The sequence below is a fragment of the Heloderma suspectum genome, chromosome 2 (assembly GCF_057233095.1).
Source record: "Heloderma suspectum isolate Gila_16-S chromosome 2, 16-S_ref, whole genome shotgun sequence".
Lineage (NCBI taxonomy): Eukaryota > Metazoa > Chordata > Lepidosauria > Squamata > Helodermatidae > Heloderma > Heloderma suspectum.
Window position 1 is genome coordinate 362,813,253 of NC_139459.1, and position 27,851 is coordinate 362,841,103.

Here is a 27,851-nt window from a genome sequence, read left to right on the forward strand (position 1 = left end):
CCTATATCTTCTCCAGTGAAGACGGATGAAAAGAATTAATTCAGCTGCTCTGTGATCTCCTCCTTCAATACTCCTTTAACTCCATTGTCATTCAATGGTCCAGCTGTCTCCCTAGCTGGTTTTCTGCTTCTGATATATTTAAAGAATTCTTTATTGTTGGCCTTGATGTTAGCGATATGTTCTTCAAACTGCTCTTTTGCATCTCCCATTGTCTGCTTGCATCGCCTTTGTGTGAGCTTGTGCTGCCTTTTGTTTTCCTCACTTGGGCAAGACTTCCATTTTCTGAAGGAAGCCCTCTTTTCTCTAATGGCTCCCTTAACACTGCTTGTTAACCATGCTGGTGACCTCTTGGACTTAGTGCTACCTTTCCTAACCTGTGGTGTACATTTTAGCTGGGTTTCTATTATTGTGATTTTGAGTAATCTCCAAGCATTTTGAAGGGATTTAATCCTCTTTACTCCCCTTTTTAACTTTTTTTTCACCAGTTCCCTCATTTTAGAGAAGTTTCCTCTTTTGAAGTCAAATGTGACTGTGTTTGACTTCCTGGGAAATTTTCTACTTAAATATATATTAAATATGACAGCACTGTGATCACTGTTTCCGGTTGGTTCAACAACGTTTACATCTTGTACTAGGTCCTGGGCGACACCATTTAGGATTAAATCCAAGATTGCTTCCCCTCTGGTCAGTTCCATGACCAACTGTTCTAGGGCACAATTGTTTAGGACATCGAAAAATTTAACCTCTTTGTCATGGCTGGAACATGCATTTATCCAGTCAACGTGGGGGTAATTGAAATCGCCCATTATTACAACACTTCCTTGTTTGGAGGTCTCCCTGAGTTCGTTTTCCATCTCAAGGTCACTCTGAGCATTCTGGTTAGGGGGATGGTAGCACGTTCCTAGCACTAAATTAGTTTTTGAGCCTAATATTGTCACCCACAGCGCTTCTGTGGAAGAGCCTACCCCTTTTAGGTGTTCTAGTCTGCTTGACACTATTCCCTCTTTGACGTACAAGTCAACCCTCAAAGAGGTCTGATCCCCTGGGCAAGAAGGAAAGATCTGGAAATATTTATGGATCATACAAAGACTAGCTGTCTTGGCCTGTTGCAGCAAAACTCAAGAATCCTATATAGCGCCTTAAAGGCTGCAATCCTGTGCAAGCTTACCTGGGAGTAAATCCCGTCGAATTCTGGGGTTTACGTCTGAGTATTCATGTAGAAGAATGCACTGTAAGAAATATACTGTGGCATGAGCTTTCGCCTCCTTCATGAAATGCATGAGTAGGCTTCAGTCTATATTTATAAAATGGATATGCCACCCTTAATCATTTTTATTTCAGGACACTACAAGCATAAAAAATGCAACAAAGCAGAAAAGCAAAGATAAAAGCAAAAGACAAAATCTTAATAATAACAAATAATTCCTTGAGCAGTTAAAAGATCTGGGTAAACAAGGATGTCTTGTTAACCCAGTGACTGGGTTTGGATGATAGTGCAGGGGGAAGAAGCCATCATGGCTTCGCCCCCCATGTGTGCAGCCACTGTTTTCATAATCCCATGAGATGCAGTGCAGGTTGGCATGTCGTCCAAAGCCGGCATGGGGTGCAGTGGGGGGGGGGGCAGAGGCTTCATACCCACCTACAACCCATGACATACAGTAGAAGTTGCAAAGTGGGTACAAAGGTACCCCTGCCACACCATGCGCTGGGTTCAGACAACCCAGCAGCCAGCGCTGCATTGCAGGGATTTATGCAAATGGCAGCCATGTGCATGGCACACACAGGAGTGGCAGGAGAAACCACAATGGCTTCTTCCCTCTGCATGATTGTCCAAACACACCCAGTGCCTAAATGAGAGCAGGTATTGGTGCCAGGTGAACTTTGTCAGGGAGAGCATTTCATAACTGGGGTGCCACTGCTTAAAAGACACTCACCTTTGTTGATGATAATCTCATCTCAGATGAAAGATGGTGCGGACCGACAGAGTTATGGGGTTTGGGGGGGCTGAACTGCATGATTGCCTAGGGTTCCTTCCTACTTAGTAGCTCTTGGTTTTAAGAGAGAGGCAGGCCTGAATATTGTCAACCAGATCTGGCCCTGGCACATCTCTCCAGGCAGTAATCTCTTCTGATGTTAGATAAAGGGAAAGGAGAGAGTCAGAATTGAGCTTGAGCTCTGGAAGCATCTTTAGGGTGCAGGCTGCCCCCTAGAAATCTAGTGAGGGAGCAGTGAACTTCAGGGACATCTGTCAGAGTGTTTATGCTGAACTTATACTTATGCTATATATTTGTAAACAAACATAAATTTTACAAAATGCCAGTAAACTTCTAATGATCTCATCCAAAAGGAAACCAAACAGGACTGTGCTCCTGGAAGTTCTCACTGCTCGGAGAATTGGTAATGGGGGGCATATAACAATATGTTAAAAGATAATGTGAGCTGAATGGCTAATATGCATAACTTTCACCACTCAAGCACATAATCTCATGAAAAGGAAATGGGGTACATTTTCCAGTCAATAAACATCATCTCCAGCAGGCCTTGGGAAATGTTCATATCTCAACAAGGTTTTGTACATTCTCTGGGTAATATGCAGAATTTCCAAGAGATATAGGAGAATCTTCATATGTTGGCAGAAATGAGTACACTGCCTGGTGTGGTAAGAGGGCAAAATGGCCCCTATATGTCGTGTCTAGTGTGGGTCCAAGAAAGCCATAGACACCGGGTAAGGATCCAATGCTGTTTTATTGCTGCAGCAAGGCTGAGTACAAGAAAATATACTCCAGGCCCGAGGAGACCTCAGGCTGATCTTTTTATAGCAAGTTGACATTACATAGGCAAAAGCACGCACGCGTCAGTAATTTTCCACACTGCTGCATGGACTACAGTTGATGTACTGTGCAGTAAACGAAACTGTTACTTTAGCACTTAACAGGTATTACAAACTGTTAGGCAGACTTTTCTCAACTTGACCATAAGCCCAAAACATGTGGTTATCTGATGCACACTCGGGGGGGGGGGGTTGTGGTTACATGTTCTCGCTCAAGCAGTTCATTTCTTGGAACATTTCTTGCTACTGTGACAGCTAAAAGTGCATAAACAGCATAACAATCCCATCAGCCTTAGCTAAGGTTATATAACGAACAAAGATGGAATCACTCTGGTCAAACTAATTACAACGGTTCTAACCTTATGGCCAAGGCTCTGAACTCTGTCGAGATTATACAAGGAAATGGGGAAGGAGCTTCTTTGCACTTCTCACTGGTCAATATGCACGTTCTCCAGTCAATGTGCACAATATCCAACAGGCCTTGGGGATTGTGCATATCTTGATAGTATTTTGTACATTCTCTGGGCAGTGTTCATAGTCTTCAAGAAATGCTGGAGAATGTGCAAACTCTAGCATAATCTGACCATAATTCTTTGCCTATGGTGTCATTTAGAAATTAGTCTGGCTCTAAGTACTCACAGAATGAAAATAAAGCTAACCTCTAGGGTTACAGAAAACAGCTCAAATAAGGGTCTTTCAGTAGGTCAGATGGCTAGCTGGGTGCACCCCTGCCTTGTTTTTGTACTAGTTTACAGAAGCCGCAGAATTAGGTGGTAGAATGCGGAAGTGGTAGACCTTTCTGAAGACATCGGCGCAAGGTGAACACCTTTTTATTTTAGCATGTTAACATTCTAGTTTTCAGCTTTGCTTCTTTAAATTTGTTACTGTATTTTAAATCTCTGGAGTGCTGCTAGGTTTTATGCTGGTTGTACTTCTATACTGTAATTTTAATGCGTTTATATTTTATATTGCTTTTATGCTGTGGTTTTAATTTTTGTGAACCACCCAGGGCACTTCAGCTATTGGGTGGTATAGAAATGTAATAAATAAATAAATGTACCATTTCAAATGGCAAGCGGTAGATTATATTCTTGAATCCCCCCCCCCCCCCGTGAAATGTAGCACAGCAGCAAAGAGACTGGAGAACTTTTTCTCTTGATGTACTAGCTTTTTGCTTGAATAATTTTAAGTGGGAGAGAATTTAAAAAACTGTATCCTCATTGTTGGATACAGCACACTCTATCACTTCAGGATTCCCTTTCAGCTGTGTGTGTAGAGCAGACCTTTTTCTCCGGTCACTGTTTTAAAGGCTCCAGAAGAAGTAGGCCATGATGCCATAAAGACATTGCCCCGGCTGGGAACAAACACAGGTTGAGAGGGAGCCAGCTGGGATCTCCAGATCTTCTAAAACAGCACAGCCAGTTCTCTAAGGGAAGTGATGATCACTGAAAAACTAAGGACAGTGATTTTACATCCCCTACTCTGTCAGAATACAGAGTTAACTCTTCTGTAAACCCCAAACAGCAGCCTGTGTTTTTGTTTTTTGAAGAATGCAAACACAACAGAGGCGGGGGGGGGGATTTCTCCTTTTTTCCATCCCATAATAATGATTTCCAATTTAACTCATCACTGCCACACTACTAGTGACCTTACCCACTCTCTAGTTGCTGCAGTCTTTTCAAGGCTCCAGGACTGCCCCTATGCCCCAAATGCTTTATACTGTGTTAAATATCTCACTTGAGTATTTCCAAATATTTCCGTGTATATTACTACACTCACCTGTATGTGTAGTCCATCCCCAGCAGCAATTGGCTTCTTGGCCCCTTGCATAGCCAGCACAAACGTGTTGTCCCTTTCCTTTTAAAATGCTGTTTTCAGCGGTTTCCCTCTGTATCGTTGGACAAATCCTTTATATCCCTCTTTTAGCAATGTGGCTGGATTAGTACCCCAACCCATAAAACCTTGCATTTGGCAGCAGAATGTATGCAAGCCGCTATGTACAAGGATCCCTGCAGGCTCTGCTGTGGTTGGTGCTGGGTTGGGGCACCCAGAAGATAAAAGGTTCAGAATAGGGCCCCAAGCTCAAAAAACATTTGAGAACACTTTCTTATGGGCAATTCAGGGATACTGCCAAAAATGGCATTCCCAGAGCAAGTTCTCTTTCAGTTCCCTGTAATGTGTAGAAAGGAACGCAAGTATGTGAAACATTCTTTTACCTCTGACCTGATTCCTTTGAGTTTACCCATCAGTCGCAAATGATGAGCAAAGGTGGGGAAATTAATGCTCATACAGACTATGGAAGTGAAAGGGGGAACTTAAATTGGGATGCCAGTTCTGGCAGCATCACCATGCTGTATGCAATATGTAGTTTTGACCTCCCCGCCTCTTCTTTCTCACTCTTTACCCAGTCTTCTCAGCTCCATTCTCCTCCCCTTGTGGAGGAAACACCATGGCTTCTTGTTTTCAGTGCAGCTCAAATGGCTACTTGTGTGCAAATCGGCGACTGAGGAGGTGACCAGTCTGCTATAGAATGCAAGGCTGAGGATGCAGAATTATAATCCAATTCCATGCAATCATTGCCATAGACTGGAAAACATTAAACTCACATTATGTAGCCCCCACGTTGCCTGATTGCCTGGACAACAGTACGTAAGTTTCTCAGATGTTTTATTTAATAAGCTACATATGATATTCCTAGACATCTGCAGCTAAAGTAAAATCAAGCAAGTGTTCTTTCATACACCTCACACTGGAATGCAGTATGATCTCTCTCTTTCTCTCACACACACACACATACACACTTAGGGATTTACTAGTGATGAAAGTATTCAAAAGTAGATTTCAAATTAGAAGGTAATATGTCAATTAATGTTTGGATTGTTTGAATGAAATGGAACTAGGCAAATTAAACAAGAAGTTTAAAATCTTGAAATATATGCAAAATAGCATTGTATGTGTAATATTGTATCACTGGGGAAAAAAGCCTGATTGATACATTATTAAATATGGTGTGTATTATTTCTGTTGCTGGTATGGATTTCTGGATCACTAAAAATGATGCCTTCATTTCTTCCTTGTCCTGTGATTTCTTCCTCCATTCTGGTGCTTAAGTAAGATTTGATAAGTGAAAGATGCCCCTTCTGAAATATATCATGAGATAATGAACTCTGCCTGATGACTCTGTTACAAGCCTTGCTGATTTGTTAATTTCCCTCAGGCAAGTGCTCCAATATTGTCAAATGGTCAGGCTGTGACTGACATTCTTCTCAGCCTGAGCACTTATATTCCAGTTTGTCTTAATAAAGGGATATTTTATAAGGTCTTAGGCTTGAGCTTCACAAACATATTATTTATGTGTTTTATCTCCTGAATGGATTTTCTCCCATTTAATCATCTTTCTATCCACTCAAGTTTTTACCTAAGAAAGAGCATGTACATTCCACCATGTGGATTCTTTATCTTGCATGAATTTTCTCATGTCTCCTCAGGTACGCTTTACTTCTAAATTTTTTCCCACATTCAGCACATGGTTGTTGCATTTCGTCTGAGTGGCTTCTCTCGTGTGAAGTAAGGCTTGATTTCTGCTTGAAGCTTTTCTCACAGACTGAGCATGAATATGGTTTCTCACCTGTGTGGATTCTCTCATGGATAATCAGGTATTCCTTACGGCTGAAACTTCGATCACAGACTGAGCATATATATGGTTTTTCCTCTGTGTGGATTTTTTGGTGCTCAGTATAGCTTGTTCTGTGTTTGAATCTTTTCCCACAGACAGAACAAGTATATGGTTTTTCTCCTGTATGAATTCTCTCATGAATAACCACCTGTGATTTATTACCAAAGCTTTTTCCACAAACTGAGCATGAATATGGTTTCTCCCCAGTATGGGTTCTCTCATGTCCAAGAAGGTGTGCTTTACAAATGAAACTTTTACCACAAACTGAGCACGTATATGGAGTTTCTCCTGTATGGATTCTTTCGTGACTGGTGAGGTTTGATCTTCGTTTGAAGCTTTTACCACAGAATGAGCATGTGTGAGGTCTTTCTTCTGTGTGAATTCTTTCGTGTGAAATAAGGCTACATTTTTGACTGAAGCCTTTCCCACAGACTGAGCATTTATGTGGTGTCTCTCCTGAATGGACTTGTTGATGTCTAATAAGGCTTACTTTATGAACAAAACTTTTGCTACAGACCAAACAAGTATATGTTTTTTCTTGTGTGTGCATTTGTTCATGTACAATAAGGTAGGATTTTTCACTGAAGCTTTTACCACAGATTGCGCATGTATACGGTTTCTCTCCTGTGTGGATCCTTTCATGGATAGACAGATAACTTTTCCACATGAAACTTTTACCACAGACTGAGCACATGTACGGTTTCTCACCTGTATGAATTATTTTGTGTCTAATAAGGTAATCCTTACGACTAAAGCTCTTCCCGCAGACAGAGCATTTGTATGGTTTCTCTCCTGTATGGGTTCTCTGATGTTTAAGAAGGTATGCTCTATCTGTGAAACTTTTATCACAGACTGAGCATGGGTATGGTTTTTCTCCTGTGTGGGTTCTTTCGTGACTAATAAGGTTTGATCTGTGGCTGAAGCTATTCCCACAGATTGAACACATATATGGTTTCTCTCCTGTATGTGTTCTTTCATGTTTAATAAGATGTGTTCTGTCAGTGAAGCTTTTACCACAGACTGTGCATGGAAATGGTTTTTCTCCTGTATGGGTTCTTTCGTGGCTAATGAGGTTTGATTTGTGACTGAAGCTTTTACCACAGACTGAGCACATATTTGTTTTTATTTGTGTGTGGCTTATTTTGTGACTGTTGAGGTTTGATCTTCGTTTGAAACTTTTGCCACAGAATGAGCATGGGTACGGCCTTTCTTCTGTGTGAATTCTTTCGTGTGAAATAAGATTACTCCTCTGACTGAAACCCTTACCACAGGCTGAGCATTTATATGGTGTCTCTCCTGTGTGGACTTGTTCATGTCTAATAAGGCTGACTTTATGTATGAAGTTTTTATTACAGACCGAACAAGTATATGTTTTTTCTTGTGTATGCATCCGCTCATGTACAGCACAGTATGATCTTTTACTGAAGCTTTTACCACAGATGGAGCACGTATATGGCCTCTCTCCCGTGTGGATCCTTTCATGAATAATCAGGTTACTTTTCCATGTGAAGCTTTTACCACAGGTTGAGCAAGTATGTGGTTTTTCTCCTTTATGGCCTTTGCTACAAGAAATCAGACAGTATCTCCAATTCAAGCTGTTTTCACAGTCTAACTGTTTATGATGTTTCCCTTCTTTATGATAAGCTCTCCCAAAACTGTGAATTTTCTTTTGGATTTTGGTTTCATTGATGTCCCCTCCTCCACAAGTTAAATACTTTCCTGTTCTCTCCCCAGGGACATTTCTTTGGTGCCTCTCTGCTTCATCTTGATTCCTGGAGATGTTTGAATACTGGGAGATGCCCGTTTGGTTAATTCCTAAGGATATCTTCTTCACTGCCACTTGTTTAGTGCTTTCTGGCAGAAGACTCTCTTCCTCTTCTACACGCCCTTTCTCTATTCAAAGAAAGAATTAATTATGACAAAAGGAAACTCTTAGTCAAAAAGGAATAGGTTTCATGGTCCCCACATTTGTACTTCTCTTTCAGACCTTTCATCTAATCTGGAGACATTTTGAGGGAACCAGCAAGGCCTCCAACACTACTTCTGGACAAGTGAACTAGCTTTCACTCAGCGTGGGTCTGCATCACCTTGGTCTGTGGGAGTGACCCAGCCTCGCGCTCATTCCTACGGGCTAATCATTCTGATTAGCCCTACAAATAATTGCCAGAGTAAGGTACCTGATGCTAAGTTTGCAGGTGGTGTTTTCGGAGTTCTTAGACGGATTTCTTTACATTTTATTTTGTTGTCATTTCCACATTTGCTTCTTTTAGGCCAGACTTCCCCAACATGGCACCCTCCATGCTAGCTGGAGATGATGGGAGTTGTAGTCCATCACAGCTAGAAGGCACCAGGTTGGGGAAAGCTGACTCAGACTTTGGGGAAGGGGCCGTGGCTCAGTGGTAGAGCCCCTCCTTTGCAGGCAGAAGGTCCCTGGTTCAATTCTCTGCATCTCCAGGTAGGAATGGAAAAATTCCTGCCTGAAACCCTGGACAGCCGCTGCCAGTCCGTGTCAACAATACTGAGCAAGATGGACCAAGGGTCCGACTCAGTATAAGGCAGCTTCCTATATTCCTAGACTGTTTGTTGTGTTTTTATTATATTTTTATTGTGCCCTTCCTCCAAGGCCTTCATAACAGCATACACACTTCTCCCCCAATCCATTTTATCCTCACAAAAACCCTGTGAGGTAGATTAGGCCTAGTGATAGTGACTGGCCCAAAATCACCCAGTGAGGGTTGTAACTGAATGTGGATTTGGACCTGGGTCTCCCTAGTCTGACACCCTAACCCCTATGCTACACTCTTCCACTATCCCATATTGGCTCTCTTGGTGTTTTTATAAAGGAGAAGGGAAGATAAAAGAATACAGGGAGAATAAGTTGATTTTACAACATTCAAGAAGGGTTTGAGGGAACACCTCCTCTGTTTTATAGAGGGATTGATTTCCTTCTTGCTTTGAGTGGTAAAGAGGCTAGAATCAATGCTTTCATAGAAATCTATACTGTAATGCATGAAGTGATTTTGTAGTGGTGGCTGCAGCAGCAATGAAGCTTCTAGTACAGGTTGGCTGAGTTGATGTGAGGCTTCACCCATATTCTAAGTGCTGGAGAATTAAACTAGTCTCCATGGAATCTTATGTACTTAACAATAGCTGCATCAAGATAACATGGAGTCTCCTTGTTGCTATAATTGTTGTACACAGCAATCAAATTAATTCAAAATATACTGATTGTGGACCATGAGCTACCCAAACCCTTACCTGATTGGATACCCAAGGCAGTTGTGATTTCCTCAAGTGCTTGGAAATTTGGGACCAATGGCTCCTCTTTAGGTTCCACCTTTATTATAACAGCAGGAAACTCTGATTAGGAGAAAAGGGTAAGAGGAGGAGGTCAGCTTGTCATGGATTTTACGAGAATAGTTGATTTAGCTTCATTGGAACTGCTAGGACAACTACTGAGAAATTGCTAACCCACATCTCTCAAAGCAATATGTTTCATAGCAATGTTTTGCTATGAAATGCCCAGTGACAAGCCACTGAAAGTTTATTTATTTATATTTATCTAAAGTATTGTTATCTTGCTCGTCAGCCAAAAAAAGCTCCTGGAAAATTTTAAAAGAATTTTGAGATATGAATAATTAAAAATAGTGACCGCATTAAAGAGAAAACACACAGACACAAGCAGGTTGACAATGAATTCTGGGCAACTGGCATCAAAAACTAATTGGCAAGGTGGCCTGAATGATATCCCTAATGGGAATACTGAATTAAAGCCTTATCACTTGGGTCAAAGAGTTATTTGGGGGGGGGTGAAGAGGTGTGGGACTGTCATATTCAAAGTAAAAAGTGTACTTAAGTTTTTGCTTACCAGTGAGCATTTTTAATAAGGTATAAACACTAAAAAAAGCTTTATATACAGTTGTCTAGAAAGTTTTAGACTACTCGGTTTAATTAGCAACTATTGAGTCACTGGGTCTGCTTGGGTCATCACAAGTTTGCCTTAGGTGAACAGGTGTTAACATGTTTTGTTACCGAAGAACCCAAAGGTTGTGTAACTTTGGAAAGCTGATTGGTCAGAACCTGTGATGTTGTGGGATACTCAAGTTTGTACAAAATGGCTAATATTTATTCATCTTCATTCTCCAAGATGTGTCCTTTGAAAAGAAATTAAACAGGTATCTCTGTGTACCATCTCAAGTGCCTATCTATCTATCTATCTATCTATCCATCCATCCATCTCCTTTCATTGGGTAGAAATCTTAGGAAGATGAAAGCGGGACAGCCATAGAACTCTAGAATGTGAGAATATGTTGAGCCTCAAAGGACAATAATAGCTCCACTGTCAGGCACTTTTCAAGCTAGAGTTTTCTGGACTAAACTTTAGCCAAGTCAGAAGCTGTGTGGCCCTTGACACTCCTGTGCACAGTAAGAGCTCATGCTTCCCCAGAGGAGCAGGTTCATATATATTCCTTAACTGTGACAAGTGCCTAAAATTAGAGTTAATTTTAGGGGAGAGGCCATCATAGCTCGGTGGTCAAGCACTTGCTTCACATACAGAAAGCCCCAGGTTCAACCTCTACAGAAAGCTGCAAGTGGTCAGAACAGATGATACTAGGGTGAGATGGACAAATAGTCTGACCTGGTATGGCAGGTCCCTATGAACTGACCTTGATTGTGAACCACAAATTAGATGACTCACTCCCTCACCTGACTGGTCACCAGCAATGTTTGCACTGTCCTCAGATCCTTGGTGATCTAGGACCCATGATTCCTCTTCCTGCTCTTGCTTTATTACAATGTCAGGAAATCCTTAATCAACAAAAAGAGGCAAGGTGAGGTGGTCAGTTCTATCAACTAATTGGTTGGAGCAATCAATCCTAGAACATTTGGATTGTCAAAAAAAGGTTTCCCTGATTTAATCATTGAGCCATTTTTTGAAAATGCTGAATTGTTTTGAATGCAAGTTCTTGTAAAACCTGCAGTCCACAAATCCCATATTAGAAGAGGATGCCATCTGTGAAATGCTCTTTCTATGATATAGGCACAGCCTCTGTTTCTGAAGTGGCTCTTTGGCTAGGTTACAGAATGACAATTCCTCAACTTGTCTAAATTATAGGAAAAGTATCCAGCTGTGACACACCATCTAAAGACAAAAGAAGTCCCACCCACCCCCCTCCAGTTTGTTGAACTTCTATTTTTGGACTCATTTTCTTTGTTCTGGGGTGCTATGGACAAGGAGAAGGCCCACAAAGCATGGACTTCCTATGAGCTAAAACACTGGCTCACAAATGCCATGATGGCTTTCCTCTGCTTTGCTGGAAACAAGGAGAGACCGAGAAAAGCTGACCATGAAGCCTTGAGGATGGTATGCAAGAGATACCACAAGAAAGCAAAGAAGTGAACAGAATGAGTGAACAGAAAGTGAATTCCATGCTTTGGAAGTGAATAGAGTTTACTGAATTAGTCCAAAGACCATATCAAAAACATGGAGGCATGTAGGGTATGATAAAAGCATGGATGCTCCTTTCAACTGGGTTCCATGAAGGATGGGTTAACTGCTGGGTTGTTTAGCCCCTAAACAGCCCAGTGGTCCAGGTTCAGACATCACGCTCCACAAGCTACAAAGGAGCCAATTGTGAGTTGCAGAGTAAAAGCGGAAGAGACAGGCACACGGGAAGCAGCACGCCCGCTTGTGCACGACAACCCATCAGTTTTTAAAACGATGGCTTGTTATGTGCACACCAGGTCTAAGGCTTGTGGCAGCTTAAAGACTAACTTATTATGGCTTAAGCTTTCGTGGACTGGAGTCCACTTCATCAGATACCTGAAGTGGTAGTTAGGGTAACATTTCAGATAATGCTTCATGCAACTGATGAAGTGGACTCTCATCCACGAAAGCTTAAGCCATAATAAATACATTAGCCTTTAAGCTGCCACAGAACTCTTAGTCTGTTGCACCAAAGACAACAAACAGTTGGCCGGTATATATATACACAGGTCTAGAGCAGGGGGGCAGCTTGCAGCCCTCCAGATGTTTTGGCCCACAACTCCTGTCAGCCCTAGCCAGCTTAGCTGGTGAGGGTTGATGGAAGTTGTAGGCCAAAACATTTAGAGAGCCACAGGTTGCCCATCCCTGGTGGACAGAGAAAGAGTGTGTGCGTGCATGCAATATACATGTAGTGAGCTCAAAGGAACTGAAATGCAAAAGTGCAGACTGATATTTACATCACATAACAGCTTAATATATGTAAAATAGAGTTATCATTTACAAAGCAGTGCTTGTGATATTGGCATTGATAAGACATTAGTAACACTGATGACTGCCATAATAATATTATTAACAGCAACAAACGAATGACTAACAGCTGTATATTTATTGTGCGGAAATCCACTTGTAGGGAAAGGCCCTTAGTAGCCTATACCTCACCTGACATGGTACCTGGGAAGATCTCAGACTCCTCCTGATGGAGGCCCCATAGCTCTTCTTCTTTTTCCAGCTTTATAATCACATCAGGAAACCCTGATCAGGAGAAAACAGGGTTAAGAGGGACAGATTAATTTACTGGCCCAGAAAGGAGGAGAACTAGAATTTTGTACATGTATCTGGGATTGAGCGCAAATATGCAATTCTTACAAGTTGCTTTTTTGTTCCCTCACCTGTGTTGTGATCCAAGATTAGCTGATTTGGGAGCCATGGATCTTGCTCAAGCCAGGAGATCAAATCAGGCTTGATAAGTGGAAATCCTGCTCAAGAATTTAAAAAAGTAGTATTCAGGTAGAATGTAGGTTTTGAAGTATGGTGCTGTGTGCCATTCAAACTGCCCTTATACAAATCTATGGTTCAATCACACTTGGAATACTGCGTACAGTTTTGGTCACAACAGCTCAAAAAGGAAACCGTAGAGTTGGAAAAGATGCAGAAAAAGGCAACCAAAATGATCAAGAGGCTGGAGCAACGCCCCTATGAGGAAACCTTACAACATTTGGGACTGTTTTTAGTTTAGAAAATGTAATGGGGGACATGATTGAGCTTTATCAAATTATGCATAGAGTGGAAAACATAAAGGACGTTTAGGTTTTCTCCCTCTTTCTGAAGACTAGACCTCAGGGTCATCTAATTAAACATATTGGCAGGAGCTTTAGGACAGACAAAAGAAAGTACTTCTTCACACAAGACTTAACTTAACTTGTGGAATTCAGCACCACACGATGTGGTGATGATGACTAGCACAGATGGCTTTAAAAGGAGATCAGACAACTTTATCGGGCATTAATCTATCAATGGCCCCAAGTCATGATGGCTATTTGGAACCTCCAGGTTCAGAGGCAGTATAAGTCTGAAAACCAGTTGCTATAGGGCTGCCTTCCCCAACCTGGGATCCTCCAGATGTGTTGGACTACAACTCCCATCACCCTCACCCAGCATGGCCTATGGCTGATGGGATTTGCAGTCCAACACAGCTGGAGGGAAGGCAACTGTAGAGCAACATTAAGGGACAACTATCGCCTTCAAACACTGCTTGTGGGCTTTCTGCAGACAACTAGCTGGCCACTACAAAAAATATGTACATTTAGTAAACAAACAAACAAACAAGATGCCAGATTAGATGGAACCTTGCTCTGAACGTGCAGGGCTCTTCTCATGTTCTTAGACCTAAACAAAAAATAAATACAAATCACCATCTGACATCAGAGAAACATAGGACTCTGAATGCTGGGGTGGGAAGCATAAATTAGGGATGTTTGGGGGAGACAGGCTCCTTATTTCAAAAACATCCCTTTCCTACAGAACAAGCCCCATGACTCCTGAAGACTCCTTTGCAGCAAATTTTACACACCAAGGGAGTCAGGACAGACGATCACCATTTCTGTCAAAATACTGGGAAAAGGGATCCTTACCCAAGGAGGCCACATTGTTATAATTCTCCTGCATGACTTCCCGGTATAAAGCTCTTTGATTCAGATCCAACAGAGCCCACTGCCCCTCCGTGAAATACAGGGCCACGTCCTCAAAAGTCACAAAGTCCTGAAAAAAAGAAATAAAATTTGTTCCAAACCCTCAAAGTTCTTTGCATACATTGAACTGGTTCACACAATCACCGCAACATAATGTGGCTTATTTAAGCCACGACAAGCTGTGGTGCAAGCTGCGGTGCCCAGAGGCGCTATAATGCTTATTAAACCCCGGCCACAGCTTGTTGTGTCGTCTGGAATGGCCGCCAGCATGCACCACAACTCACCGTAGCTTAAATAAGCCACATTCAGCTGCGGTGATCATGGGAACTGGCCCATTATGTCAGTAAACCTTATACCAATCCTAAGCCAGAATTAACTATAGCAGAAGGACAGTGGCCTAAGCAGAGATGTGAACTGAGGACTTTTAAGTGAGGGGCCAAAGATGACTGGCAAAGCACAAGCTTTGCATGCAGATGGTCACAGGTTCAGTCCATGGCATCTCTAGTTAAAAGGATCTGGTAGCTGCCACTCAGAGTAGACAATACTGGACTAGATGGATGATCGGTTTGAGCTAGTATAAAACAGGTTCATACTATGTTCCAGTGACTTCCTGGCTCATTGTTTCTGCTCTTAACTTCGAAATTGTAAATAACCCACAACAAGCTGACCACATATAGGTCTGTATATAGACCTCCTTTTCCTTCTCTTTCACCTACACTCTCCTCCATACTATATCTCCACATTCCTCCAAAAAGAACATGGTGATGCCCCTGATGTGATCCATCTTAGAGCTGAAGGTAGCTCACCTGATCCATCAATAGCACCTCTAACAGAACATCTGACAGAAATGGATGCCTTGCACTCTTATTTCACCTTATCATAAGCTATCGAATCTGTATCAAGAATTTTTTAAAAATGGAGACCACGATATTGCAGATGATTTGTTACATAGCCTCGATACAGCACGCCGAGAGAAATGGATGGAGACTGTTGAATCGCTCAATTTTAAAACGTCTAGTAGAGAAGCATGGTCATTGCTACAGAAATTAGGGGAAAGCAAGAAGAAAATAAACGATAAGACACATCTCAGCCAATAAGATTGCGGCACATATATTGTCTGCATCTAGAACTACAAGGGACAAAGTCCATACAAGACAAATTAGACAAAAACTTAGCGCTCTCAAAACTACTTGTTCTGAACAATCTGAATATTCACGCGCTTTTTCTCCCTTTGAAATTACAAATGCACTCAAGGACATAAAAGCTGGCAAGGCACCTGGACATGATGGTATACATCCTGAATTTCTCCTGCACTGTGGAAAATATGCAAAAAGATGGTTGGCAGAATTCTTTTCGGATATTATGGAAACAGGTACAATCCCACACAAGATGAAGCAAGCAAAAATCATCGCAATACTCAAACCGGGAAAAATAAATGACCAGCCAAAGAACCATCGACCAATCGCACTGCTAAGCACTGTCTATAAGCTTCTCGAAAAGCTTCTGCATAGTAGAATCAGCCAGAAGATACTCCAGACAATTCCAGTGGAACAAGCTGGATTTCGCTCCGCACGAAGTTGCGGTGATCAAGTGCTCTCACTAACAACCTATATAGAAGCAGGATACCAGACGAAGCAAAAAACGTCAGTTGCCTTTATAGATTTAAGTGCAGCATATGATACAGTGTGGAGACACGGACTACTTTATAAATTAATACAAGTAATCTCATGCCGAAAAATTATCCAACTTATTGATAATATACTTGCTGGAAGAACTTTCTCTGTGACTATAGGAGAGGATACCAGCGTCCCTAAAATTTTAAACAATGGACTACCACAAGGCTTGGTTCTTGCACCTCTCCTTTTCAACCACACACAAAGTCTAGGAAGTTTGGCTACGCGGATGATTGGGCTATAGCCCCACAACATAAATCCTTTGAGACAACTGAAGATGTCCTCACTTCCGATCTAGACATACAGGATATTTTCGTAATTGGAGGTTTTTTTAAGATTGTACCCCAGTACTGCTTTTCCCACCCTTTTGTTGACAAAATGAAGCAGGACAAAGGCTAATAGAGTTTTGCATTGAGTTTTTCATCGCCTCTGTTTGACTGACCTTCAGCCTCTTGCTCACTCTCATGTAGGTTCCCCTGTGATTCTTCCTCTGCAGGCTGTTCTCCAGTCTCATCCTCAAGTACCTGGAAACGGTTCCCTAGTTCCACTGCCTCCACTGGTGCAGAGTGACTTCTAGTTCTTCTTCTCCTGTCACCCTTTTCCAAGGAGTATCTTCACTGACTACGCTAAAGCCTTTGATTGTGTGGATCACAACAAACTGTGGCAAATTCTTAAAGAGATGGGAGTACCAGACCACCTTACTTGTCTCCTGAGAAACCTGTACGAGGGTCAAGAAGCAACAGTAAGAACCAGACATGGAACAACCGATTGGTTCAAAATTGGGAAAGGAGTATGACAAGGCTGCATATTCTCGCCCTGCTTATTTAACTTATATGCAGAGTACATCATGAGAAACGCTGGGTTGGATGAATCACAGGTCGCAATTAAGATTGCCAGGAGAATTGTCAACAACCTCAGATATGCAGATGATACCACCCTAGTGGCAGAAAGCGAAGAGGATCTAAAGAGCCTCTTGTTGAGGGTGAAAGAGGAAAGTGCAAAAGCTGGTTTGAAACTCAACATTAAAAAAACAAAGATCATGGCATCTGGCCCCATCACTTCCTGGCATATGGAAGGGGAAGAAATGGAAGCAGTGACAGATTTTATTTTCTTGGGCTCCAAGATCACCGCAGACAGTGATTGTAGCCATGAAATTAAAAGACACTTGCTCCTTGGGAGGAAAGCTATGGCACACCTAGACAGCATAGTAAGAAGCAGAGACATCACCTTGCCGACAAAGGTCCGTCTAATCAAAGCTATGGTTTTCCCAGTAGCAATGTATGGCTGTGAGAGCTGGACTCTAAGGAAGGCTGAGCGCCGAAGAATTGATGCTTTCGAACTGTGGTGCTGGAGAAGACTCTTACGAGTCCCCTGGACTGCAAGGAGGTCAAATCAGTCCATCCTAAAGGAAATCAACCCTGACTGCTCACTGGAAGATACTGAAGCTGAAGCTCAAATATTTTGGCCACCTAATGCGAAGAGAAAACTCCCTGGAAAAGACCCTGATGTTGGGAAAGACTGAAGGCAAAAGGAGAAGGGGATGGCAGAGGATGAGATGGCTAGATAGCATCACTGATGCAATGAATATGGACTTGAGCACGCTCCGGGAGAGAGCGCAGGACAGGAAGGCCTGGCGTGCTATGGTCCATGGGGTCACGAAGAGTCGGACATGACTGAACAACAACAAGTGGAGGTTACAGCCCAATCCAACAAAGACGGAAGTAACATGCTTCCACCTTTGTAACAGATCAGCAGGCAGGGAGCTCAATGTTCAATTTAAGGGAAACTGGCTCAATCATAACATGCATCCCAAATATCTTGAGGTCACACTGGATAGGACACTTTCTTATAAAGAACACCTGATTAAGACTGCTGCCAAACTGAGAAGTAGAAATAACATTCTACACAAATTGTGCAGCACTAGCTGGGGCTCGACAGCGGATATGGTGAGAACGACCACACTCAGTCTGGTTTACTCAGCAGCAGAGTACTGTGCCCCAGTGTGGCTTAATAGTCCGTACACGAGAAAGACTGATACACAACTGCATTAGTCAATGCGCATCGTTAGTGGGACGATACAACCTACTCCCACATACTGGCTGCCTGTTTTGAGCCACATACCACCTCCGGATATAAGACGAAAGAGTGCCCTTCTTCAAGAATATCAGAAGATTATTGACAATCTCCAGCTACCAATATTAAATTATATAACCTACTTGGAGCGAAACAGGCTAAGATCGAGACATCCAGCCATTTCTACCGCTAAAGCTCTTCTAGAAGATGATTTTAATATCCACAACACATGGAAACAACATTGGCTAGGAAACTGTCCTCCACAATGCTGAAGCTTGCCCTGCATCTTGGAAAAACCACCTGGATTTGACCAAACCCGTGCAATATGGACAACCTTGAACTGAATTCGCATGGGTCATGGTAGATGTACAGATGGCCTTTATAAATGGGGCAAAATAACATCATCACATTGTGATTGTGGGGCTGAAAAACAAACTATCCAACACATAGTGACAGAGTGTCAAAACCGAGCCTACAAGGGAGACTTTGCTGATTTCCTGGCTGTGACAACTGAAGCAAAAAACTGTATCTGTAACATAGGCATATGTTTGTGATCTTCCCGTCTATATTTTATATTTCATATTTATTATGCTCTATGTTTTTATTGTAACGCGATGTGAATATGCCATATGATAAATATATCCGCTCAAAAGAAACCCTCCACCCAGGGCTGGCCCTATCCTTATGCAGAGTGAGCAGCTACCCTCACAGGCAGCTGATTTTGCATGTCATGAAACAGCAACAAATTGTTATTTAATGTATTATTATTATTGGATTTTTACTGCCAGTGAGGGACAGCGGCGCTTGTGGGTTTTTATGCCTCTGGCTGGGCTTAGGTGCTATGCACCTTGATTGTGAGTTGGGAGGGGGTGAGCTCTGACTGCTACTCCACCTCAGACTCCAAATATCTTGGGCTGGCCCTGCCTCCATCCCTATACCTGAGGCAACTCGGCTGCAGCCATTTCCATTTTCCAAGGAACTGGCCATCCGGTGACAACCTTGAATGTTGTGCTGTAAGTGTTGAAGACTGGAAAAAGACTGGGGTGATGTTACGCAGGGCTTCAGTCAAGGCTGTGTCCTTTACAAAAAGAGAGAGAGAGAGAGAGAGCTTTTGTGATTTGAGATGGGCAATGGCAAAGCAAGACTGAGGCTTGTGGGTAAAATGACAAGGTTTGTCCTCTGGGAGGAGAGAATCGTATGAGGAGAAGGCGGTACTCAGAACAGAAGCAAGCCTATTTCGAAGGCTTAAATTGTACAAATTCCATTCAAAAGCGGTTGTCCTACAGTTAGAAGCAAGCAGTTTAAACTGTGTTGGTGGCTGAGGGGAGTGTGGGGTTTAATTGGAGACTGGGCTCTCTAGGCCTTAGGTCCACCATCTTTGTTTCCAGCACCAGCCCCCAGGCCCAGGCACTGTTTATTAAAATCTGGATACCCTGCCTTTCTCTCAAGGTGGCTAAGAACATCCAATATTAAAAGCAAGAATTAAAAAAGTTAATAAACACATCGATCCATAGAACAACAATAAAACCCATAAAACTGCCAACACGAAATGTGCATTAAATTTATAAGAAGAGCTGGTCATGTGGTACATCCTAAACGGTTTTTTAAAAACTATGTCTTCAGGCCAGCTGAAACTGAGCGGAGGGGTGAAGAAGTGGCCTTCTGAGTGGAGAACATTCCAAAGTTAAATGCTAAGACCAGCACTTTGAATCATATGAAGTAATAAACATGACTGGAGTGCTCCTAAGCACGTGCAGAGCATCTTCTTTTGTCATTGAATAAGTATGGAAAACCCCAATAAATCCAGGATTAGTGATGAGGGCTTCTGGATCAGGGGGATATAGCTTCCATATATGCCTGAGGCCTAGTACCTTTCACTTCAGAAATTAAGCTGTGATTATACATTTTGGGATCCTTCTCCCACATTTCTCCCTTTAGATCCAACCCTCGTCTGCTAGCTTTCTGACTAGTACAGCCATCACTTGTTCATAACGCCTGTGGACTCACTGCTCATATTTTGTGAGCTCTGTCCATAATAAATATAATCCATGTATCTATTGATCAGTCATTCACTCAATCAATTTTCATACCACCCTTCATCAAAACTGATTCCAGGGCAGTTTTCTTGTTGTTACAGGAGAACTAGTACTTCCTGGGATTTGGAAGCTAGGCTTCTATTAATGCAGCCCAAAAGAGCATTTGCCTTTTTTGCAGCCACATCACATTGTTGGCTCATATTCAGCTTGTGATCGACAACAATTCCAAGATCCTTCTCACTTGTAGTGTTGTTGAGCCATGTATCCCCCATCGTGTAACTGTGCATTTGGTTTCTTTTTCCTAGGTGCAGAACTTGGCATTTATCCCTACTAAATGTCATTCTGTTGTTTTCTGCCCAGCGCTCCAGTCTATCCAGATCACTTTGAATTTTGTTTCTGTCTTCCAAAGTATTAGCTATCCCACCTAATTTGGTGTCATCTGCAAATGTAATCAGCATTCCCTGCACCTCCTCCTCCAAGTCATTAATACAAATGTTGAAGAGCACTGGGCCCAGGACTGAGCCCTGCGGTGCCCCACTCGTTACCACTCCCCAGTTTGAGAAGGTCACATTGATAAGCACTCTTTGAGTCCGATTCTGTAGCCAACTGTGGATCCACCGGATCGTTGTTTCATCTAGCCCACTTTGAGCTAGTTTGCTCATCAGGATATCATGGGGCACTTTGTCGAAAGCTTTGCTGAAGTCGAGGTATATGATGTCTACAGCATTCCCACGGTCCACAAGGGAGGTGACTTGATCAAAAAATGAGATCAGATTCGACTAGCAGGACTTGTTTTTGACAAATCCATGTTGGCTTCAAGTAATCACTGCATTGTTTTCAAGGTGCTTCCAGGTGGATTGCTTTATCATCTGCTCCAGAATTTTCCCTGGGATTGATGTCAGACTGACTGGTCTGTAGTTCCCAGGTTCCTCCTTTTTACCCTTTTTGATGATAGGGACAACATTAGCCCTCCTCCAGTCATATGGCACTTCCCCCGTCCTCCATGATTTCTCAAAGAGAATAGACAGCGGTTCTGAGAGTTCTTCTGCCAGTTCCTTTATTACTCTAGGGTGCAGTTCATCTGGCCCTGGAGATCTGAACTCATTCAAAGGAATTAGGTGTTCCTTGACCATATGCCTATCAATCTCAAGCTGCAATCCTGCCCCTTCAGCCTGTACTTCGCCTTGGCCAGGGGGCTCATAGACCCTCTTTTGGGAGAAGACTGAGCCAAAGTAGGAATTGAGCACCTCTGCCTTTTCTTTGTCATCTGTTATCATTTTGTCATCCTTATTTAATAGCTGAACAACCATTTATTTCCTCTGCCTTTTACTATGCACGTAGCTGAAGAAAGCCTTTTTGTTGTTTTTAGCATCCCTCGCTAACCTCAGCTCATTCTCAACTTTAGCCTTCCTGAGGCCATCCCTGCAATTCTGTGCTACCTGCCTGTACTCTTCCTTTGTTACTTGGCCTTCTTTCCACTTCCTATATGTGTCCTTTTTTGTTTTCAGGTCATCCCTAAGCTTTTTGCGAAGCCACATTGGCTTCTTCTGTTGTCTTTCACCTTTTCTTCTTGTTGGAATTGTTTGTAATTGTGCCTTGAGAATTTCCTTTTTTAAAAGCTCCCACCCATCTTGAACACCTTTTCCCGTTAGCTTCACTTGCCATGGGACCTTAATGATAATTGTTCTGAGTTTATTAAAATCAGCTTTCCTAAAATCCAGGGTACGCGTTTGACTACACCCAGCTTTTGCTTCCCTTAGAACCAAGAACTCAAGTACAACATGGTCGCTTTCCCCCAGAGTTCCTGTAACTGCTACTTTATCCACTAAGTCATCTCTGTTGGTTAGGATCAAGTCAAGGATAGCCAATCCGCTAGTTCTTTCCTCTACTTTCTGTTGTTGTTGTTGTTCAGTCATTCAGTCGTGTCCGACTCTTCGTGACCCCATGGACCATAGCACGCCAGGCCTTCCTGTCCTGCGCTCTCTCCCAGAGTGTGCTCAAGTTCATATTCATCCAGGTTCCTAAACAATATTGTTCTTTACAGCATCGTTTCTTTTCACCACCAGACACATCCACAGCTGAGTGTCCTTTCGGCTTTGGCCCAGCCGCTTCACTCTTTCTGGCGCTACTTGGGAATACCCTCTGCTCTTCCCCAGTAGTATATTGGACACCTTCCGACCCGAGGGGCTCATCTTCCGGCGTCATCTCTTTTAGTCTTGTGATACGTTCCATGGGGTTTTCTTGGCAAGAATACTGGAGTGGGTTGCCATTTCCTTCTCCAGTGGACCACATTTTGTCAGAACTCTCTGCCATGACCTGTCCATCTTGGGTGGCCCTGCACGGCATAGCTTATGGCTTCACTGAGTTACGCAAGCCCCTTCGCCACAACAAGGCAGTTATCCATGAAGGGGAACAGTGATCCATGAAGGGGATCACTTTCTGTAGGAGGAAGTTATCCGCCGCACAAGTCAGGAATTTCCTGGAGAGGCCATGTTTTGCAGAATTTGTCTCCCAAAAAATATTGGGGAAATTGAAGTCCCCCATTACTACTACATCATGCTTCCTTAAAACATTGGCTATTTGCTTTTCAAAAGTTTCATCCTCGTCTTCTCCTTGATTGGGTGGCCGGTAGTAGACTCCGACCACCAGGTTCCTTTTATTCTTTGCTCCATTTATTTCAACCCAGATGCTCTTGATGGGGCTACCAAGCTCATCCTCCTGTATTTCTGTGCAGAGATATGTATTTTTCACATACAGTGCAACCCCACCTCCCTTTCTGTTCCTCCTGTTCTTTTTGAACAAGTTATATCTTTCAATTGCTGTATTCCAGTCATGAGAGTCATCCCACCAAGTCTCAGTTATACCTATCAAGTAATAATTTCCCTCCTGTATTAAGAGTTCAAGTTCGTTCTGTTTGTTTCCCATACTCTGGGCATTAGTATATAGGCATCGAAGACCATGTGCTTCATAGTCTGGCTTTCTTCCTACATGTGTCTGAAGACTATTATCGGGCGCTATCAGAGCTGTTCTCTCCGTTGCAGTGCATGCGCCTACGTCCATTGTTACCCCCAACATTACATCTCCCTTCCCCGTAGGATTCAGTTTAAAGCCCTCCTGATGAAGTTCTTCATGCTGTGGCCAAACACATTCTTCCCAGCCTTTGTGAGGTGCAACCTGTCCCTTGCCAACAGCTCATCTTCCTGGAAGTATAGCCCATGGTCCCAGAATCCAAATCTCTCTCATCGGCACCACCTTCGTAGCCAGTCATTCACCCGGAGTATTTTTCGTTCCCTTTCTATCCCTCTTCTAACTACTGGAAGGATGGATGAGAAAACTATCTGGGCCCCAAAGTTCTTGAGTTTCCTTCCCAAAGCTTCAAAGTCTGACGTGATTTCTTCATAACTCCGCTTGGCGGTATCATTTGTTCCCACATGGATGGGAAGAAAGGGATACCTGTCAGTGGGCTTTATGAGTGCAGGCATCCTTTCAGTCACGTCTCTAATTCGTCCTCCCAGGAGACAACATACCTGGCGAGTCCACGGGTCTTCGCGACATACTTGGGTCTCGATCCCATGCAACAAGGAGTCTCCCACTACTACCACTCTTCTCTTCTTCTTCTTGTAGGCCTGGCTTTCATCGCCTCTGTTTGACTGACCTTCAGCCTCTTGCTCACTCTCATGTAGGTTCCCCTGTGATTCTTCCTCTGCAGGCTGTCCTCCAGTCTCATCCGCAAGTACCTGGAATCGGTTCCACAGCTCCACTGCTTCCACTGGTGCAGAGTGGTGTCTAGTTATTCTTCTCCTAACTGTCACCGTTTTCCAAGGAGTATCCTCTACTCCATTTTTCTTCACCTCTGCATTTCCCACTGCCTCATCTTGCTGTTGCTCTTCAAGCTTCTGGTCTTCCCTTTGCTGCTGTAGTTCCCCCATTCTGTCCAAGAACTCTTTGTGTTCTCTTATTCCCCGGAGGGTCGACAGTTGCTGCTCCAGTCCACTCACTTTTTCTTCCAGCAGCGTGATCAACTTGCAGTTGTTGCAGGTGTAGGCCATGTTGTTCTCAGGCAAGAAAACAAACATTGCACACATCTTGCAGGTCACCACCACTGGAGAGTCCTGTCCTTCCATTGCCTCTTTTCCCTTTTTATGTCTAGCTTTGTGATTGTTCTAGATTAGCCTGTTCCTGCTCCTCTACTCAGTAGGGGTTAAAAGCAGAGTCCCACTGGTGTGGAAGTGTGTGTTACAAGACAAATAAATGAAAAAAGTTAGTTAAAAATAAAATAATTTTAAAAATTAAAAAAAAGTTAGGGGCCTCCCCCTTGACCTCCCCTGCCGAACTCCCCTGGCCAACTCCTGTTTGCTCCCCCTGTCCGCTCGCTCTGGTCACTCGCTCTCTGGGAGCTTGCTTGCTTGCTTCTGTAGTCCCTGGACCAGCTGGAGCAGCTTGCTCTGCTCTGCTCAGCTGGGGGGCGGGAAACAGACTGAAGCTTCCCACCCACTCAGCTGCTGGGAGTACTCAGGCTACACACCCCCAATTCAGTTGGAGCTCTCAGAAGCACCTGGTGAGCTCACAGCCACTCAGAAGGATAAAGGGCAGCCCCCTGGGCTTCCTGCAGCCCACTTACCTCTTAGCCTCTGTCTCCTTTGTCTCCTCTACCACTGCAACTCCCCTGGCCAATTCCTGTTTGCTCCCCCTGTTTGCTCGCTCTGGTCGCTCGCTCTCTCGGAGCTTGCTTGCTTCTGTAGTCCCTGGACCAGCTGGAGCAGCTTGCTCTGCTCTGCTCAGCTGGGAGGCGGGAAACAGCCTGTTTGCCTTCTCTGAAATGGGTGTTTAAGCAGAAAACGGTGGGTTCAAATGAGTGGTTCTGTGTTGCGGCACTTAGTTTTTTGGGCAAATGACTACTCGTTTAGCCTCACCAGTTTGCCTTCTTTGAAATTGGCGTTTTACAACTGGTGATGCCCACAATGGCAGCCATTTTGCAAATGGGCAAGCCCCCTTCATAATAGCCATTTTATGAGAGCACTCACAACACTCGGAATTCCAAATGTGTCCATACTACCGGCCCCAAAGGTTTGCCATGGGAGGGGCTGCTCTAAGCGCAAGGCTCATGACACTGCCTGCTGTCCTCGGGCAGCTGCCAGGGCTGCAGCACCCTGCCTGGGCCCACCCCCGATGGCTGCCCTGTGCCTCCCTTTACTTTTTCTTCTTCTTCTAGCTGCCATTTTAATTTCCCGCAAAGCCCCTGAGATAGCATCACTCTGGGGTATTATGGGAAACCCAACAGTGTTCAGAGCGCTGTTGCTAGCCACCAACGCTGCCAAGTAAGCCTGCCAGGGCCCAACAGAATGGACTTTGCCCAGGCCCCCTCAAAGTTGGAGCTGGCCCTGTTAAAGCTGTTAGGGGATATGCCTCATTTTCAGCTGAAAGAATCAGAAGGAGGGAAAATTAGGATCAAAGGAAGCACCTTTTCTCTGACCCTAATCAATCTTCCCCCACCACCGCAAGACTCCCTACATTTCAAAGGAATTAGATGCAAGGGTCCTCAACCATTTTAGGCCAGTTTTTGTGTCATGGGCACTCACGCAAAATGGCTGCCATGGGAGGGGCTGCCCATTTATAAAATGACTACCATGGTGGGCACAAAACACTCATTTTCCAGAAAGCAAACTGGTGAGGCTAAAAGAAAAGTAACTTGCCCAAGATTTTAAGTACAAGACAGAGGCGGGGTCTGAGGCCTAAAACACAAAAACATTGTTTTAAACCCAAATGAAGATGGCCCTGGAGGGCACCCCTTTGCTCTGCAGGATGGCAGCCGCCCACTTCTTAAAAAATTAAATAACAATTAAATAGAATAAGAATAAGAATCAGGAGGGGCAGAGAGCGTGGAGAGCTCCAAGAAAGGCTCTGAGGGCATATTGGTGCCCAGAGACATATTGGAGACCCCAGGGCCTTTAGGTCAGGTTGGGCAACTTACGGCCCTCCAGAATTTTTGGCCTACAACTCTCATTGTCCTTCACTATTGGCTATGCTTGCTAGGGCTGATGGGAGTTGTAGGGCCACACGTTGCCCACTAGTTGTTTTGGGCTACAACTCCCATCAGCATGGCCAATGATCAGGGACTGTGGCAGTTGTAGTCCAAAACATCCAGAAGGCGATCAGGTGAATTACACACACACACACACAGTTTCCCTCCAGCGCTCCAAACTGATGCTCAACAGTCCTCAAAACTGTAAAACGGGGGTGGGTGGGGGTGAGATACAACGCAAGAGGGAGAACATCAAACCCCTTCCTTCTAAGCCCAGCTCTTGATCCCAGCTTTGTGATGCGTGCCAAAATCCTATCTGTGGGATTACTGGCCCTGCAAGAGAGGTAAAGGTAGTTTGAAGGAGGCGGCTATTGGTCATAGCGTGTACGCTCATCTCAATTCACGCCACTCTTTCCCCTCTGCTGAATGGATCTTGCAGGCTTTTGAACCTGCAGCACCTGTTGAATTAGAGGCGACCAGTGGGTGTAGCCCCAGCCTGCCCCTCCTCTCTCCCCCCATTCCCACCAGCAGGACACCCTGCTCAGTTGCTTCTCTGCCCAGCAAACGCTGTACTCTGTCCTCCCACCCCACCCCTCCCGTTCGTGCTGGACCTTTCTTTCCCACCCCTATCCTGCACCAGTAATTCTCACCCGGCCTCCTCATTTACCTTCACAATGTCCAGTGGCGCTTTGTTTTTGTTTTGATCAGGTTCATGTTGATGTTTTGGAACTGTCCCCTTTTAACGTTGCACCGCTTTTCTTCCTGGGTATGGCAAGCCAGTTTTCCACTTCCCGTCATGTGACTGAAGCCAACCCAGACTCCTGGCAAGACAAACACAAACCCATCCAATCATGCCAAATGTGCCTGAGCACATGGGTGAGTCGTGCGTGTTTGGCGGGGGAGGCTCTTTAAAGCCATGATCTGCTAAGGAGAGAAGGCCTCAGCGGGCCCTCTGCAGCTTTTCCTTCGCTGGTGTCACTGGCTTTTCCTGTTTCCCAGACCGAAATAATCCCATGTCCTCATACTGGGCAGACTTCGAGTTCTTCTCTTAAGGGAGGAGGCTGTCCCAGGCACTGGACTATTGTTGCTATTTATTTAAAATGGTTATGCCCCGCCCTTCCTCCAGAAAGAGGACAGAGTGGCTTGCTATATTAATAAAACACCAATAAAACAATCTGTTGTTCATTTACAGCAGCGTTCCCCAGCCCGGCGCCCTCCAGGTGTGTTGGACTACAAACCCCATCACCCTCAGCCAGCCGCTGCCCTGTGGATTATGGGGGCTGTAGTCTGACATTTTTGGAGGGTGCTAAATTGGGGAACGTGGATTTATATAGATAGTGCCATCAGTGTGCTTGACAAAGTGCAAAAGGTCAGGTCCCTGCCCCAAAGAGTTTACAACTAAAATTTGATGGGGGTGACCACAGACCATGGCTCAGTTGCAGACCAGCCACATCACATGCAGAAGGTCCAGGGTTAAGCACTAGCATCTCTTGTCAGAAAGGTCAGTTTGCAGAAGATGGGGCAGATACTTCTCTGCCTGTGAACCCAGAGCAGAAGTCCCCGCCTGGCGCCCTCCAGATGTTTT

At 43.9% G+C, this 27,851-nt stretch overlaps 1 protein-coding gene across 10 annotated transcripts; it reads right to left on the reverse strand.

The window, feature by feature from the left end:
- Positions 1-2,650: 2,650 nt before the first annotated feature.
- LOC146355695 (uncharacterized) lies at positions 2,651-27,039 on the reverse strand. Of its 10 annotated transcripts, none has more exons than XM_084830694.1 (10): positions 26,934-27,039; positions 19,147-19,286; positions 16,578-16,853; positions 15,269-15,499; positions 14,406-14,532; positions 13,164-13,250; positions 12,934-13,026; positions 11,214-11,315; positions 9,765-9,866; positions 2,652-8,399 (listed from the first exon to the last, which is right to left on the reverse strand). In XM_084830694.1, exons 4-10 carry the CDS (start codon positions 15,275-15,277, stop codon positions 6,286-6,288), a joined length of 2,634 nt encoding a protein of 877 aa, XP_084686820.1. In that variant the 5' UTR covers positions 15,278-15,499; positions 16,578-16,853; positions 19,147-19,286; positions 26,934-27,039; the 3' UTR covers positions 2,652-6,285. The 10 variants fall into 10 exon arrangements, with proteins under 10 accessions (XP_084686821.1, XP_084686820.1, XP_084686816.1 ...); XM_084830690.1 differs by lacking the exon at positions 15,269-15,499 and adding an exon at positions 24,866-25,058; XM_084830695.1 differs by lacking the exons at positions 11,214-11,315; positions 15,269-15,499 and adding an exon at positions 24,866-25,058 and having other exon boundaries at positions 2,651-8,399.
- Positions 27,040-27,851: the final 812 nt, after the last annotated feature.

Coding starts and splice junctions, on each gene's coding strand:
- LOC146355695 (XM_084830691.1), bottom strand. CDS start 16,649: ATGAGACTGGAGAACAGCCTGCAGAGGAAGAATCACAGGGGAACCTAC. Junction 13,251..14,405: donor TAACAATGTGGCCTCCTTGG/GTAAGGATCCCT, acceptor ATTCTTGAGCAG/GATTTCCACTTATCAAGCCT. Junction 13,027..13,163: donor AATCTTGGATCACAACACAG/GTGAGGGAACAA, acceptor TCTCCTGATCAG/GGTTTCCTGATGTGATTATA.